The 14,859-nt window shown below is 37.0% G+C and overlaps 3 protein-coding genes across 5 annotated transcripts; 1 reads left to right on the top strand and 2 right to left on the bottom strand.

Annotated features, from left to right (window-relative positions):
- Nucleotides 1–778: 778 nt before the first annotated feature.
- LOC111798638 lies at nucleotides 779–6,498 on the bottom strand. 2 transcript variants are annotated; one of them, XM_023681910.1, is made up of 15 exons: nucleotides 6,034–6,498; nucleotides 5,790–5,896; nucleotides 5,437–5,581; nucleotides 4,696–5,327; nucleotides 4,489–4,589; nucleotides 4,272–4,386; nucleotides 3,956–4,033; nucleotides 3,735–3,827; nucleotides 3,547–3,630; nucleotides 2,755–2,853; nucleotides 2,585–2,647; nucleotides 1,832–1,862; nucleotides 1,569–1,615; nucleotides 1,389–1,447; nucleotides 779–1,299 (listed from the first exon to the last, which is right to left on the bottom strand). In XM_023681910.1, the coding sequence occupies exons 2-15, from the start codon at nucleotides 5,835–5,837 to the stop codon at nucleotides 1,065–1,067; spliced, it is 1,830 nt and encodes a 609-aa protein (XP_023537678.1). In that variant the 5' UTR covers nucleotides 5,838–5,896; nucleotides 6,034–6,498; the 3' UTR covers nucleotides 779–1,064. The 2 variants fall into 2 exon arrangements, with proteins under 2 accessions (XP_023537678.1, XP_023537677.1); XM_023681909.1 differs by having other exon boundaries at nucleotides 6,123–6,497.
- A 678-nt stretch (nucleotides 6,499–7,176) lies between these two features.
- LOC111799306 (60S ribosomal protein L5-like) lies at nucleotides 7,177–10,303 on the bottom strand. The gene is made up of 9 exons (XM_023682817.1): nucleotides 10,201–10,303; nucleotides 9,629–9,698; nucleotides 9,442–9,533; nucleotides 8,835–8,961; nucleotides 8,657–8,736; nucleotides 8,405–8,521; nucleotides 7,861–7,995; nucleotides 7,579–7,748; nucleotides 7,177–7,498 (listed from the first exon to the last, which is right to left on the bottom strand). The coding sequence occupies exons 1-9, from the start codon at nucleotides 10,201–10,203 to the stop codon at nucleotides 7,387–7,389; spliced, it is 906 nt and encodes a 301-aa protein (XP_023538585.1). The 5' UTR covers nucleotides 10,204–10,303; the 3' UTR covers nucleotides 7,177–7,386.
- Nucleotides 10,304–10,550: 247 nt separating this feature from the next.
- On the top strand, nucleotides 10,551–14,734 carry LOC111798510 (pyridoxal phosphate phosphatase). 2 transcript variants are annotated; one of them, XM_023681708.1, is made up of 8 exons: nucleotides 10,551–10,673; nucleotides 11,191–11,260; nucleotides 11,382–11,541; nucleotides 12,030–12,111; nucleotides 12,438–12,654; nucleotides 13,099–13,163; nucleotides 13,534–13,789; nucleotides 14,656–14,734. In XM_023681708.1, exons 1-7 carry the CDS (start codon nucleotides 10,581–10,583, stop codon nucleotides 13,786–13,788), a joined length of 942 nt encoding a protein of 313 aa, XP_023537476.1. In that variant the 5' UTR covers nucleotides 10,551–10,580; the 3' UTR covers nucleotide 13,789; nucleotides 14,656–14,734. The 2 variants fall into 2 exon arrangements, with proteins under 2 accessions (XP_023537476.1, XP_023537475.1); XM_023681707.1 differs by lacking the exon at nucleotides 14,656–14,734 and having other exon boundaries at nucleotides 13,534–13,977.
- Nucleotides 14,735–14,859: the final 125 nt, after the last annotated feature.

Genomic DNA, 14,859 nt, shown 5'->3' on the forward strand with positions numbered 1-14,859 from the left:
GTTACTCAAGAAGATGGGCCTGCTTTCTAACGTTCTCTAGTTATTGGGCTTTTGAGCCCAATAACTTCAAAGCTCATATACAACAAATATCTTATCTCGGCCCAACTCGTATGAAGCCCATTTCCCAATCCATCCATATTCAAACAAATTTATATGTACTCACCCAAAAAAGGGCAAATTTATAAGTATAACCCAACACAATTATTACAAAAATAATAATAATAGAATAATTGATGCCAATATTTTGGACCTAAAAAATGAATTTAGAAAACACTTGAGGCTAAGGCCGAGGCCAAGTTCCTCTAGTATGTAGTGTAATGGTTGTAGGGGGAACCAATAACCAATCATTCCTAGAAAGGGTGTGGAAACTTCTCTCTATATCATATGCATTTTAAAATTGAGAGTCTGACGGCGATACGTAACGGGCCAAAACAAACAATATCTAAGCGGTGAGTGAGTTTGGGTTGTTACAAATGGTGGGATCCTCATCACACAATGGTCGGAGAGGAAATCGAAGTCTTCCTTATAAAGGTGTTAGCAAATCTCTCCCTATTAGTTATGCTTTAAAATCATGAAGTTGACGGAGATGTATAACCAATCAAGGTAGACAAGTGATTTTTTTTTTTTTGTTATGCTTCAAATTTAAAGGTGTTGATAGTGTTCGAATATGTTCGTTAAACTTGGTTCCATTTTTCAAAAGTTTCAATATTTTATCTTCTTTACATTCGAATATTTTTCAATTTTGTATTTCACCCGAATAAATTTAGATAAGAAACTATTTAAAAAATAATATACCATGCAAATTTACTATCAACATGCAAGACAATATTGATTTAGTATTTGCAAAGAACTCTACATCTTTTCTGAAGAGAGAGAGAGAGAGAGAGAGAGAGAAGAAAAGGCAATGAAATTAGCTCACAATTTTGCTTGACTAACTGATCCAAGCAGTCATCTATTTGAACATGCTATACTGTTAGTGTACCTGGATCAACAATCAAGATCAGATCAGATCAGAAGGGGCTTTCATCAACAAGCATTAATATGCAATCCCAGAAAATCTTGTTCTATGCCTCAGAAAGATCTACGCCCTCACTGACTGGAATTGTTGCCTCCGCCGGTCTGTTTTGGATACCTTCATCCACTGAAGGCTGAGATTCGTGCTTTGCAGCAGCCTGCAGCACCCTGTTTTGCACATCCGAGGACGAAGGAGACGTCGGTAGTCCAACGCCGTTCGTCTCAACTTTCCCGGCCGCCCATGATAATGCCTGGGCTCCAAGACTGACTGGAGTAAGCAGCAGCCTAAAAGAATCCACAATATGGGAATAGTTAGAGATTTTTGGTGCAAAAATGATCAAATTTTAAACTGGTCTTAGATAGTTAAACTTCACCTGATATCTTTAGTCAAATCTTCAGCATCATTATAGGAAGAAACTCGCCGATAAATTGTCTGGTGGAGTTTCCATACCATGTCAATATAACAGTAGAGTAATGGTACTTCCAAAGTAGACAACCTAATATTTCTACTTGCAAGTATAGAAAAGTTTTAAGTCGAGTATCATAAGAAGTACCTGACCGAGGCCCAGGATGGCAATTATTTGTAAGGATGTCTCCCACTCTGACAGATAACAAATTATACATCAGAAAAAGATTAAACAAACTCCTTTCGGGTCGATATCAAAAGCAAGAATTAAGGATTAAAGGATATCCACTTCAGTTGAGATTGAGTAACAAATGCAGAACATATTTGTAGAAAAGTGGAGTATTAAAGTTCTGCTTTGTGAAACCCAACCGATAGAGTTTATGCAAGCAAAAGATTTGAGATTTGCATTACCTAGTAAAGCATATAAAGTTGCAACGAGACCCTGCACAAAATGAAAAAGGAAGAGTTTAGAGAAAGATGCATATCAGAANCCCCTTTTAAAAAAAAAAAAAAAAAAAAAAAAAATTTACAGGGAAGATTGTCTTTTATGTAAATGTGAAATGAATGATCAAGGCAATATAAACTTGATATCTAGCACGTGAGATCCCACATCGATTGGAGAGGGGAACGAGTGTCAGGGAGGACATTGGGTCTTGAAGGGGGTGGATTGTGAGATTCCACATCAATTGGAGAGTGGAACGAGTGCCAGCGAGGACGCTAGGCCCCGAAGAGGGTGGATTGTGAGATCCCATACGGATTGGAGAGGGAAACGAGTGCCAGCGAGGATGCTGGGCCTGAAGAGAGGTGGATTGTGAGATCCCACATTGGTTGGAGAGGGAAACGAAACATTCTTTATAAGGGTGTGGAAACTCCTCCCTAGCAGACGCATTTTAAAAACCTTGAGGGGCTTTCTAGGGAGAAGATTTTGGTATTGTCTTAGTGCAGGGACTTTGGTGACACAGTCTTTTGATATTGTAATCTTTGTTGATGTTGCAATATAGTTTGTTTGTGTATATTTCTTGTTAGAGGAATCCTGAGAGTCTCTCTATTCCTCTGATTGCAATGCACATGGAGTTAATAACAGGAGCAAAAGCCATGAATAAAAATGAGTTCAATGGTCATCAAATTCTTGCTGAAATATTGTGAATGTAAAGTTAACCTTACCAAACCATAACCCAGAACTTGCACGGGAGATGGATTTATTTCCGCCAAGATCGCCTCAGCTTCCTGAAATGATTGCAGTTTGACTCAGAAGAGACAAGTTTACATGGGAACTTGATATTTCTTTGAGCTATTTTCATAATTTTGACTACACAGCAAAAAACGTAAGATACCTCATTAAGTATGCTAAGTGCTGTTTCAGATTTGAGCTCCTTGATGCGGAGGCCCTCCTTCACCCAGGACCGAAATCCACCTTGGATCAAGTATGGTTTCTGTCAAGTAAATATCAAAAGGGCATTGAGTCTGGAGCAATTTGGATGCAAGGAACATTCAATTACTGGATTTGTAAGATTTTTTTCTTATGGTTACCCAAAATAATAATAACAACAATGCTATAATATAAAGATATTGGTAAGTAATTCATGAGAGAATAGGTTATATGTATCAATCCAAGTCCAACGTTTTAGCAGATATTGTCCGTTTTGGCCCGTTACGTATCGCTGTCAGCCTCACAGTTTTAAAGCGCGTCTGCTAGGTAGAGGTTTCCACACCCTTATAAGGAATGCTTCGTTCCCCTCTCCAACCAATGGGATCCCACAATCCGCCCCCTTGAGAGCCCAGCGTCCTCGTTCGCACACCGCCTGGTGTTTGACTCTGATACCATTTGTAACAGTCCAAGTCCACACCTAGCAGATATTATCTGCTTTGGCTCGTTACGTATCGCCGTCAACCTCACGGTTTTAAAACGCATTTGCTAGTGAGAAGTTTCCACACCCTTATAAGGAATGCTTCGTTCCCCTCTCCAACCAGTTGGATCTCACATTGGGATAAAAATAGATGTGCTAATATTTCAACCAACACGCTGTCTCCAGCATTATTAAAATTCTCATGATCAAACAAAGTTCAAAATTTTGGAAGTGTTTCTACATTCCTTGAAAAGAATGTTAGGAATATAGAATACATGCCTTGACCCCAAGTTTTCTCAATGATCTTGCAATGTTTTTAGAACCTGTACCGTTGGCATCCATGATGATAACCTTGGACCTGTCCTACAGAGAGCACAAGCCAATAATCACATCATTAATCAAACCAAATACTATTTTCTAATAGGCCAAGAACTCAAAGGCCACTTAAAAGAGAAAAAACCGACTACCTCAACAATCTTTAAGTTCCGGATGACAGAAGCAAGTAAAGCGTCATCAAGGTCTCTTCCATTCGTTACTAACTTCCGGATAGAGTCATCAACCTGAAAATTAAGGGCAAAAATAGCTATAAGAAGAAGCATGGAATAGAGTGCAATGCTTGTTTTTTGTGTCAAGTAAGAACTTATCATTTCTCTGGATACTTCCAAATAAAACAATGCACACAACCAACCTCTGGTAGAGTTACACTTGCGTAGCGAGCTCGCGCTCTACGTCTAAGATCAGGAATCCCATCTTTTTCTCTCAAATCCTACAGAAAAAAAGAAGAAAAAAAAGACCAACAACAACAAATTTAAAATTTGAACCTGGTACTAAAAATTTCTTATATGTGTGTGTGTGTGTGTGTGTGAGTGTGTGTGTGTATTTCATGAAACAGTAGAAGAGTAGGCTCAAATGAAACGTTCAACACTATAGTTATTTTCTGGAGAAAGGACTTAAACATGCTAATGTTGTGAATACAAAGGCCATGAAATTTTACAGTCTCTTGCCTCAGGCCGGACATCAATAAGAACAGCGTTTTCTGATCCTTTCAGAAGCTCAAAAGTTGATTGAGGAGATAAATCTCCAGAATAACCACCATATGTCCTCCTCCAATAGAAAACCCTGCACAAATCTGATTTAAATCTTAAACCTCAAGAAATGGATTCTATGTTCTCCATGACGCAGCATAATGATAATATCCTCAAGCGTAAAGAATAATCATACCACAGAGTGACAGAGCTTCCAACGAGGAGTACAAATGGAACAAGCGGATCACTTGGATCTAAGCCAAGGATTCTCTCCAAACTCTCAACGGTGAGGTAAATCTGCTTTCCAAAAATACATTTGGATATTGTAATTTGGATGCTGAAGACATGTAATATACATCCTTTAAACAATCAAATAAGACCCAAATAAACTTTTAACCAATACCTTCTGAAAACCAGTCCTGACAGGGCTAAAGATTTCAGCTGCTCTTTGCTCAGATGAACTTAGAGCATCCCTGATCTCAGGAGGAAAGACTTCCTTGACTGACCCATAGGAGTAGACAACAAATGAAGTTGCATTTGCTAGAGAATCCTCAATTGCAACAACTGCTTGTCTCAATACGTCAATCGCGGAAACAGAAGCTTTGAACGAGCCTTCCTTGAACCCAGTTGACAAGTTGGACAGTCGATCACGACCTTGTTCCCCAATCTGATCAACAGATGAAAATATACTATTGAAGGCATCATCAACACTTTGATTGCCCTGTTTAATCAAGGCTGATGTTGATGAGTTAATTGTATCCAATGATTTTTCAATAAGACTTTCCCCTTGTTGAATAGAAGCATTAAAGGTCTTGCTGACCCGATCCAAAAAATCCAAAGCACTTGTTTTCGTGTTCAAAACTGAATTGTTATCGAAATTTAGAGAGTCGGACACAAAAAGCGTTTTCCCAGATGAAATGTTATCGGTTAACACGGTTTCATGAACTGATGGAATTTCACCATGTTGTCCAGAAACATCAAGGAGTGCCTCTCCTCCTGCTGATAAACTGGAATGCTCTACATATTTCACTCCACCTGCCAAAATGTGGAGTTCTTCATTTATTGTTACCAAATGTACAACAACTAACGAGATTTCTACCACTTAGATGATTCAATTCATTTGGAAACCAATAACTAGTGTTACCTATGGATAATTGCTGTTGAGCGCTTGTAGCCAAATCAGAGAAAGAAGATCTTGTGGCAAAAGCTTTAGGAAAACCTCCATGGCTACCAACTTGAACGCCCTTTTGGGATGGAAGCAAGAGTCTCAGGCCGCCATGGAAAGTAATCTGCAGGTTTATTTCATTGTTCCATGTCAGAAACATTTGGTTACGCATGCAGATACAAGGATTGAGTATCCCAGATTAAGAGGGCGCCATCAACTAAATACCTAATTGATTGATTCTCCAGCAGAGGAGTGTCATCAATTTTGAAGTATTTAAAGCATTCTATCAAAAACAAATGATGAATAAAGATAGTTCAAAAGCACAAGATAACCTTAGATTGAGAAGAACAGCTAGGCGTCGCCGAGCAAACCGACAACATTTTGAATTGAATCCAACGAATCGCAGTAATGAGGGAAAAAGCTTCAACAGCCTTTCATCCTAAAGAAGAAAGTTCAGATTAGCGCGCGCGCGAGAGAGAGAGAGAGAGAGAAATAGCACAGAAACTCCGAAATTCAAAACTATTCATAACAAAAACATCAAAATACGATGAATTCAGATAAAAAAAATAAGCGAACCATTGGCGATCCATGGAAGAACTAGGTATCAAAACAACTGAAAAAATGATAGTGCGAGAGTGCAGTGAGCTGAACAGAGCAGAACTTACATGAAGATCGTGAGAGATGAATGTTCGAAAGACGAGATTGGGTGAAGAAAGTTGAAAAAGAAATTAGATAGAAGGGATCGAATCGTGTGGCTTATTGAAGAAACTTCATCTTCAACTCTTGTTCTTCGCCTCACGTTTTGCTACTGGTGGGGTGTGAAAATCTTGTTCTTGATTCCATGTGGCTTTGCTCGCTGCCTCTGATTAATGCTAATCACTGTCACTTCGTGATCACACTGGATTAGACACTGCTCAGCCATTCAACTAATCATTTAATTTTTCGTCTTGCTATTTTATTTCTTACTGTTTTTATGTTCTACATCTACAGGAACAGAAGTCTTCAGAAGCTAAGAACTTCAGTATTTGGATCTTCATTTTTGTTATTGTCTTTGTTGTTCTAAACTTTTTTGGAAATTTAACTTTTTTTTTTTCTTTTTCTTTTTTTTTTTTCTCAAGGGGTACTCAAGATTTTGTTAAACTCGTGATTATTTTTGCTAAAAACTAATTCGGTATTAATTGAAATAAATAAATAAATATTTTTGGATAATTTGTCAAATCGTTTTTTCTTCTTTGGATTTTTCCTATTCCGATAAGATTTTTTTTTTTGGTTTGGAGATGATTTTCTGATAAGATTTGAAATAATAAAAAATGAAAATAATATTTTGAAATAAAATGCCAAAATTTAAGTCAGGGTTAAAATGACCTACCGGAAAGGAATTATAAAAAAATTGTTATGCTTTATATCTTAATTTTCCGATATCTATCTTAATTCTTTCCTTTATTCAAGTAGTTTTTTCGTCGCCGCTGTGATACTCCAACGAGTCATGAAGGGTATAACGTGTCTCCAACAAGTCATGAAGGGTATAACGTGTCCCCACACGAGTCATGAAGGGTATAACGTGTCTCCACATTGGATCAAGAACAGGATCAGATGGATCAAAAACTGCTAATTCGTATAGGGCCATTGAACCGACCCAACCGGCAACAGAAAGCAAACGACCGGGATTCCAAGATTAGGTCAGTCCCAAGCATCAAGCATTCTATCCAACGAATCAACTACATGAAAATAAAAGATGCAATTGGCATAAATAAACACACAACCAAGTTAACATCTTCATTGCCAATCTAAAACTAGAACACTAAACGCTTAAACAATGCTGCAAAATTGCCTCAGGGAGACTCAGAAAATAATCTATAGATCTTTTCACTTAAACTGAGGAGTTTGTAATGATAGAATTGGTAGAAATACAGTTTGTGTCGGGTTGAATCACTCTTCATCGTCTTCGTCGTCGTCAGCTCCAGCAGCAGAATTCAACGCATTCAAACGCTCAACCAACTTGGCCTTCCTTTCTTCATACGTGAGTTTCTTCAAGTTATACCTATCAGACAAACCGCGTAAGAATGCAGAACTAAAAATGCTAGTTCAATCATGAAAAACGAACCGATTTTCGACATTTACCTCTTGTGCTTCTTTGGTGGTTGCTTCTCAACCTTCTTCAACAAGGGTTCTGAACGGATGGCAGAGTGAACTTTTTTCAACAACTCCTCAATGTTGTCAGCGTCTATCCCCTTCTTGATATATTCACTGAATTGCGATTGGTACTTCTCTGGTTCATCCTCCATCAAGGTCTGGTGATACAACTCAGAGTGAAAACGAATTTTCATGGCTATTCTAATTCGTTTGTGCACTAATACTGAAACTTTTGTAATAGTTAAAAAGAAAAAACTTATGAAAATTTACCCTCATATAGGCAGCAATGTGGCCTCCAAATATGTATTTGCGATGAACTTCGGCATCGAGCTCCTTGCTGTCCTTTGAAAATCCAGCAAACCTTTTGACAGAGTGTGGTACATCCAATCCACCATCTAAAGCTCCCTGTGTGACGTGAAATATATAGCTTCAGTGGTTTGAGAAAAGATACCAAGAGCCACTAATATTTAATGTCCCAATTGGAAATTTGTAATCCTTCAAATTACATCGCGAACAGATACTGCAACGAACTTGAAAGCTTATCATCACGATTACAATAAGCAGCAAAATTATAATGAACATGGAAGCTCAAATTTGAAATAGACGTTCGAAAGAACAAAATATAGAAAATACACACATATACATGTCACATAAATGTACAATTGGTTCAACAAGATATATTACTCATTTTGTACCCAGCCATGGGTTAAAAATAATAAATGAAGGCACTCATCAAACCATATAAAAAGTATTGCAAATAGAAGAAAAAGGACGGATCTTGAAGCTCATCTTTAAATGGAATAGCTAAAAGTACCTTGAGGGCACCAAAAACACGATTTCCTGTTGTTGTTCGGACTAAACCTACATCAAGGAGGGCTCTGAAAGGCCTTCGGCTATCTGTGGGTTCCACAGAGTAATCCTCTCCGGTAACCTAATTATACAAACACTTTCAGTGGATAAAACTTTTAATGGAATGGGTAAGCCATAACAGAAGAGGTGAACTTCATTTTATTTAGATTTCATTTTCTTCTTTTTTGAGAGAAGATGGAGGGGACTGATAGATTACCTCAAGATTACCCTCGTACTCATCATCCATCTCAAGCTTCTTCAAGACACGGCGAGCCAAGAGAAGTCCAGTGCAGTAGGCTACACACGTTTCATACACCCATTCCAGACAAATGAAGAAGTTAGATAAAGATGGGGAAAAAAAACTCACCCAGAGACATGCAGTGCAAAAATATTACCTGCTGCATAATTTGTTAGACCAACTTCAAGACCGTAATGAGGCAAATCATGAGAATAAGCTGAAGCAAGAACCATGTCACCAGCAATGCTAGAAGATAATATTTGTGCTGTAATATCCTTATTAGACTAGATATTAACGTCAAGGTTCCCATTTCTCAAGTGAACACAAGTAGAGCTCACCATTCATAACAACACATAAAAAGGTACTTATAGCTATTAACAGAAAGTCAAATGTATTCAAAGGAAATTATAGAAAATTGAGAACTTGCAGGAATCTAAATGGACCATAAAAGTAAAAGAACTGATCCTATGTTAATAAATTTGATGAATGACTATACCACAGAATAGCACAAGGAAGCCTATCAAAACTCGCAAAATAAATCAATAGACCAATCCACAGAACCTACATCTCGTAACTCTTAAGTAAATGATGCATCCAACTAAAAATTTCTATGTTGAGGCATGTATTCGTATCCCTGACATGAAAAATGAAGTAGGGGAGAAAGGGAGAGGAAGATCCAAAACACTCATTGCACGTTTATCAAGAAACAACTGGAGAATAAAACAAAACATCACTGCGCTACTTAGCAAACTGCATGAGGATACAAATCTGATAACAAAACGATATTTGGGAGTGTTGTACTTGTTCTTGTCTTGATTAATGAGGCGAATCCTAGCCCGGTAATCAGTCTTACCATCTGTATATTATCAGGAGGAGAGATTAATATCAGAAACTGAAAATCAACTTCTCAAGTCTATTCATCAAGATAAAACAACAAGAAAGTGGAAATACCTCTTCTTCTCCTGAACTTGACCTGGTATCGTTTGAAGTACGCTTTCGTCTTTTGAGCTTTCGCAAAAGCCTGCAAAAAAAAAAAAAAAAAAAAAAAAAAAAACCATAAATTGTCTGATTTCTTCGAGCAAAATTGAACAATGAAAAAAAAAATCAAGCGAAACAATGTAGTTGCTTCAATCGTTCCCAAAACGCCTGAAGATATCAGACATGCGCCAGTGATAATTCACAGGTAACAATCGTCGGCAAGAAACGAACATAATAAGCAAAATATATACTACTTAAACTTACTACACTTCGACACCGAAACAAGTATCATAAATGAGACACAATGTTCTTGAAAACAACTCGATCAAACAACAGAACATATCAATTGAATGCGAGTATATTGCCGAACTAAAAGCTAATGCAACGTCGAGANAAAAAAAAAAAAAAAAAAAAAAAAAAAAAAACAAGTACAAAATGCAGCTAATTTCTGTACCATTGCATCAACTGAATGCTAGAATTCAGCTGAGCTTCAAGAACGATTGAAGAATCTAGAATATTCTTTAGGAGTTGAGCAAAGGACTCACCATCTCGAAAGCCAAGTCCTGAAGTAGACTGAGGTTGAGAAACGCGGAGACGGCCTAAGCAATCAGAGGAATTTTTCGGTCGAAGAATCTGCTATTTATAGGAACCCTAAGGTGACGTGATCAACGGTTGAGATCGTATGATATAGTTGACGTTTTAGGTTGCCGCCACCACCATGGTGACTATTTTTTATTTTTATTTTTATTTTATTTTTCCGCGAAAATTGATATTCCGCATGAAATGGGCCGGTCCATAAGAGTCAAATGGGTATGGGCTCGTTTGTTATTGGGCCGAAAGCCCAAAGTAAATAATTTTGTTTTGTTTTTTTTTAAAAAAAATTCGTATAATTGGAACCAAAGAAATCTTTAGAGCAGAGGAGAAAATGGCGCCTGGATGGTCTGTGATGGCGCCCGAGTCCCACCTGTTTCAGAGCTTGAATGGCCTTCAACAGCTAGCCGAGACGCGTCGCTTCAAGGTAATCTGATTAGTATTGCTTCCTCACGATTTGATCTTATTGAATTCTGGTTCTTCATACTTCATTTCTAAACTGAATCAAAGGTTGAATTTCAAAGTTTGTTTCAATTTCATTCCTTTCGATTGCGTTTTTTGACTTTAAACTTTTACCGGATCGATGAAACTTTCTTAACCGAATGTTTAATTCCATTTCTAGCCGAATCAAAGCTTGAATTTCTTCGTCCACTTCAGTTCCAACACTTTTAATGGCGTTTCTTGACTTGAAGCTTTTATTGGATCAGTAGTTGTTGAAGTTGAGTTGATGTGGAGAAGTCTCCAATGTTTGTTTAATTATATCCATGGCGACGCAATTTTTGGTTCTGCAAAATCTTGGAAATGTACTGTAGCCTAACTTATCTTTAAATGTTACGACGTACGCCACACATTCGAGTGCTTCTTAAAGTGGCTCAATTCTCAAATGCTGCTATGTTGGATTTCTGTCTCGTGAGATCGTGATAAATATTCTGGTGACTGTGCAGGCATGGTTTTTGGATCAATTTGGAGTTCTGCATGATGGAAAACAGCCTTATCCTGGAGCTGTTGTAGCGTGTGCGTTTCCATTCATTTGATTTAGCTCTTTGATGACTTTCCTTTCATTGACTGGGTTAGCTTCAGCACATTAGAGTTTGAGCACAACGCTAATAATTGCATTACTTCCATTTTGACGCAGTGGAAAAGTTGGCAGAATGTGGTACTAAGATGGTTATTATAAGTAATTCTTCAAGACGATCATCGACGACAATGGAAAAATTGAAGAGCCTTGGATTTGACCCCAGTCTATTTGTTGGAGCCATTACAAGTGGAGAACTTACTCATCGGTACCTGCACAGGTTGATAATCTTCTTTAAAACTTTATCAAGCTGCTAGTCTTTGTATTTTATACTCGCGAGTCTAACACAAACCCCATTTCATCCATGGTCGCCATGTATATTTGATTCAACGTAGTTCGTTTACACTGAGAACAGCATCATGTACACTGCGTAGTATATTTCTCTTACCATTATCCACTGGTTGCTTTAGTAGATATTTCTCTTTTTCTTTTTCATCGTTGGAGCAGTTTGCCTCTTACCGTGTTCATGATTGTCCCCTTCCAAAATGCAGATCGCATGCTTGTTATCTAACCATGAATATTATTATCGTATCTGGCAACACTGAGACTGCTTAATGGACAAAAAAAAAAAAAAAAATGCATACCTAAGTCCAGCAGCTACCTCCACGTTTTGTCTTCTTTTTGTTATTATATTTGTTTCTTCGAGATTGATTTTAAGGGAGGCTTTCCGTTTTAGTGAACTCATTTTATGGTTTCTGCTATCAAAAGGAGGGATGATGCGTGGTTTGCTGCTCTTGGTAGATCTTGCATTCACATGACTTGGAGTTCCCGTGGAGCCATATCACTTGAGGTTGAGTCATATCTGTGAATGTGTTGGTGTTTCTGTCGTCGTTCTGTACCTTTTCACAGTCGATCCCTGATTTCACGCCAACGCCACACACACACACACACACACACACACACAGAAAAGAGACTTGAAATTTGCAGCCTTGTGCAAGGATAATTGAGCGCTTTCTCAGCGCAGTTATATTTGCTGTTTAACTTGATTCCCTTATTTTTCAATTTTCAAGGGACTAAAATGCATGAGTTACTGGAAATTGTGAAAACTCTGAAGGCAGAGACGTGAAAATGTGAAGGGGGAACTTGTAGTGAACTCTGGATTTTTCCTGTCTGTAGGGTCTGGGACTAAGAGTTGTGGACAATGTTGAAGAAGCTGAGTTTATATTGGCCCATGGTACTGAAGCTTTGGGTCATCCTTCCGGTGATCCACTTCCAATGACACTCGAGGAACTCGAGAAAATATTGGAGCAGTGTGCAGCCAAAAAGATTCCCATGGTGGTAGCCAACCCAGATTATGTGACTGTTGAGGCTAGAGATCTGCGTGTAATGCCTGGTAAGAAATATATATTTGGTTACTTGGGAGGAGATTCATCTCTTCACCTCTTTATTTTCTTTTTTTTTTCCTCCCTATTTGTATCTCCTTTGTTTGTTATATGAATTTTTTCTCTCTTACCCAAAAAAAATGTTCACTTGTCAATGATAAATCAATGCAGTGAAAGCCTGCTTGAGATTCACAAAGTATTTTACACAGAAAAGGTGTTTATGATAACTCAGGTTCTTAGTTTGTAGGGCTCTTTTTACAGGACTAGTTACGTGATTTGAGTTGTAGGAAAATGAAATGATACATCGCTTTAATTGGATCTCTAAAAATTTCTCTGAAGGAAAAAAACCCACTCAGGTCCTTAGTTTGTAGGGCTCTTTGTATGCTGGTGATATAGAACACCAAGACTTTTATTGTTTAATTAGCCAATGTAATGAGAACTAGTGGTGTTTGCAGGTACACTTGCATCCAAATATGAAAAGCTCGGTGGTGAAGTGAAATGGATGGGCAAACCTGATAAGGTGATTTTGATTGTTTTGATTCGTTTAGCCTTGCTCGAATTGTTCGTATTAATTCATATGGCCTTTGATATTAGATTCTAAGTACAACTCCATTTTGGCCATGACCTTTAAACACAAAATTAGAAGTTTGATGACCTATCGAATACTTTTTAGTATTCAAGAACCTATTAGACACAAACTATAAACTTATAGTTAAATTTAATAATTTAGTCTCTAAACTTAAAATTTATAAAAGGTTAAGTTCTAACCTCAAAATCGCATTAAGGTTCCGCCTTATAGATAGGCGAATGCCATTTGGTCGAATTGGTTGTAGCTAATAGGAACTTCCTCGATGCCATTATTGTAGTAATCATTTTCCCTATGATATCAGATTATCTACCAAGCAGCAATGTCTATGGTTGGAGTGGATGCCTCTGATTCCATTGCTGTTGGCGATTCACTCCACCATGACATCAAGGGTGCAAATGCAGCTGGAATCCAATCAGTCTTCATAACTGGTGGCATTCATGCAACCGAACTTGGTCTTGGTAATTTTGACGAAATTGCTGATTTAAATTCTGTCAAAGCTCTAGCTTCAAAATATGATGCGTATCCGTCTTATGTACTGCCTTCATTCACGTGGTAGAGTGAGTTCCTTTCCTCTCTATCTATCTATGCTTACTTTTATGCATTTCCTTTACCATTCGAAGATCTGGAGTATTCTAGCGTCTCGTCGACTCATTGATATTGTTCGATATCAACCTTTTCTTGTGAAATATATTTGTTGCCGTGAAAATGAAATTTGAGAGGAAATAGAAAGACATATTCTGCTTCATATCACTTAGGAATGATTTGGTTTCTCTACTTCCAAATTTATTCTATTTTAATCTATATACTTTTAAATTTTTAAATTTAATCTTTTTACTTTTAAATAAAATCTTAAAATTGGTCGAACTTTAGAATATGGTTAAAGGTACAAAAGTCAAAGCATACTTTTTAAAGTAGAGGTACAAAATAGATAAACGTTCGAACCTAACAGACCAAATGAATAGATGCCTTGACAAGAACCAAAAATAATTATACTAAGTTAAACCTATTTTATTGAGTATATTCCTTAAAACTGAATTTAAAATCAATAATGTCGTACTAAATAATAATATTGATGTTATTAAAAAAAAATAATAATAAATAAAATTGTGGTCAACTGATGGACTATGTGTTTGACTTTTTTTTTTGGTGGGTTTGGCAGGTCTAATTGTTGACACTTAGGTTTGAAATTTCCTCTCAAAATTGCTCTGATTATGTTAAGTGTGTGTTTGAATTAGGAAACAAAATGTTACTTAGAAATATATTTTTATATAAAAAAAATAAAAATTAAAACATTTATATGTTTATTACATTTTTTTTAGTTTTTATATACAAGTTTGTTTGTTATATATTTAAAATCTTTCGACAAATACTATGACCACAGAGTGAGGTCGTGACATTAGTCTTTAATGGCGATCTCTAACAGTTAAGTAGCGGTGATTGCGAGTGGCATCTTGTGGGTCAAACAATCACGAGTGACGTTGGCATAAAAAGTGAAGGTAATGTAAGACTATTCTTACCATTTTTAAGCATATGTTTAACCTTAATAATAATTTTTCTCTATTTATCATTTGAATCGAATGCCAATTTAAATGCTCAATTTTTTCAGTTCATTTCAATTTTTTCAGTT

This window comes from Cucurbita pepo, chromosome LG07 (assembly GCF_002806865.2).
Source record: "Cucurbita pepo subsp. pepo cultivar mu-cu-16 chromosome LG07, ASM280686v2, whole genome shotgun sequence".
NCBI classification, from domain to species: Eukaryota; Viridiplantae; Streptophyta; class Magnoliopsida; order Cucurbitales; family Cucurbitaceae; genus Cucurbita; species Cucurbita pepo.

Bases quoted from the DNA above. Each gene is read 5' to 3' on its own strand.
- LOC111799306 (XM_023682817.1), bottom strand. The intron at 8,522-8,656 runs GTAATCTATCAG...TTGTATAATTAG, and splicing joins AGTACGAGGGTAATCTTGAG to GTTACCGGAGAGGATTACTC. The intron at 7,996-8,404 runs GTACTTTTAGCT...CACGTCACACAG, and splicing joins GTGTTTTTGGTGCCCTCAAG to GGAGCTTTAGATGGTGGATT.
- LOC111798638 (XM_023681910.1), bottom strand. From the start codon at position 5,837: ATGTTGTCGGTTTGCTCGGCGACGCCTAGCTGTTCTTCTCAATCTAAG. The intron at 3,828-3,955 runs GTTGGTTGTGTG...CTTAATTTTCAG, and splicing joins CAAGTGTAACTCTACCAGAG to GTTGATGACTCTATCCGGAA. The intron at 1,616-1,831 runs GTAATGCAAATC...GTTATCTGTCAG, and splicing joins AACTTTATATGCTTTACTAG to AGTGGGAGACATCCTTACAA.
- LOC111798510 (XM_023681708.1), top strand. From the start codon at position 10,581: ATGGCGCCTGGATGGTCTGTGATGGCGCCCGAGTCCCACCTGTTTCAG. The intron at 11,261-11,381 runs GTGCGTTTCCAT...ATTTTGACGCAG, and splicing joins TCCTGGAGCTGTTGTAGCGT to TGGAAAAGTTGGCAGAATGT. The intron at 12,655-13,098 runs GTAAGAAATATA...TGGTGTTTGCAG, and splicing joins AGATCTGCGTGTAATGCCTG to GTACACTTGCATCCAAATAT.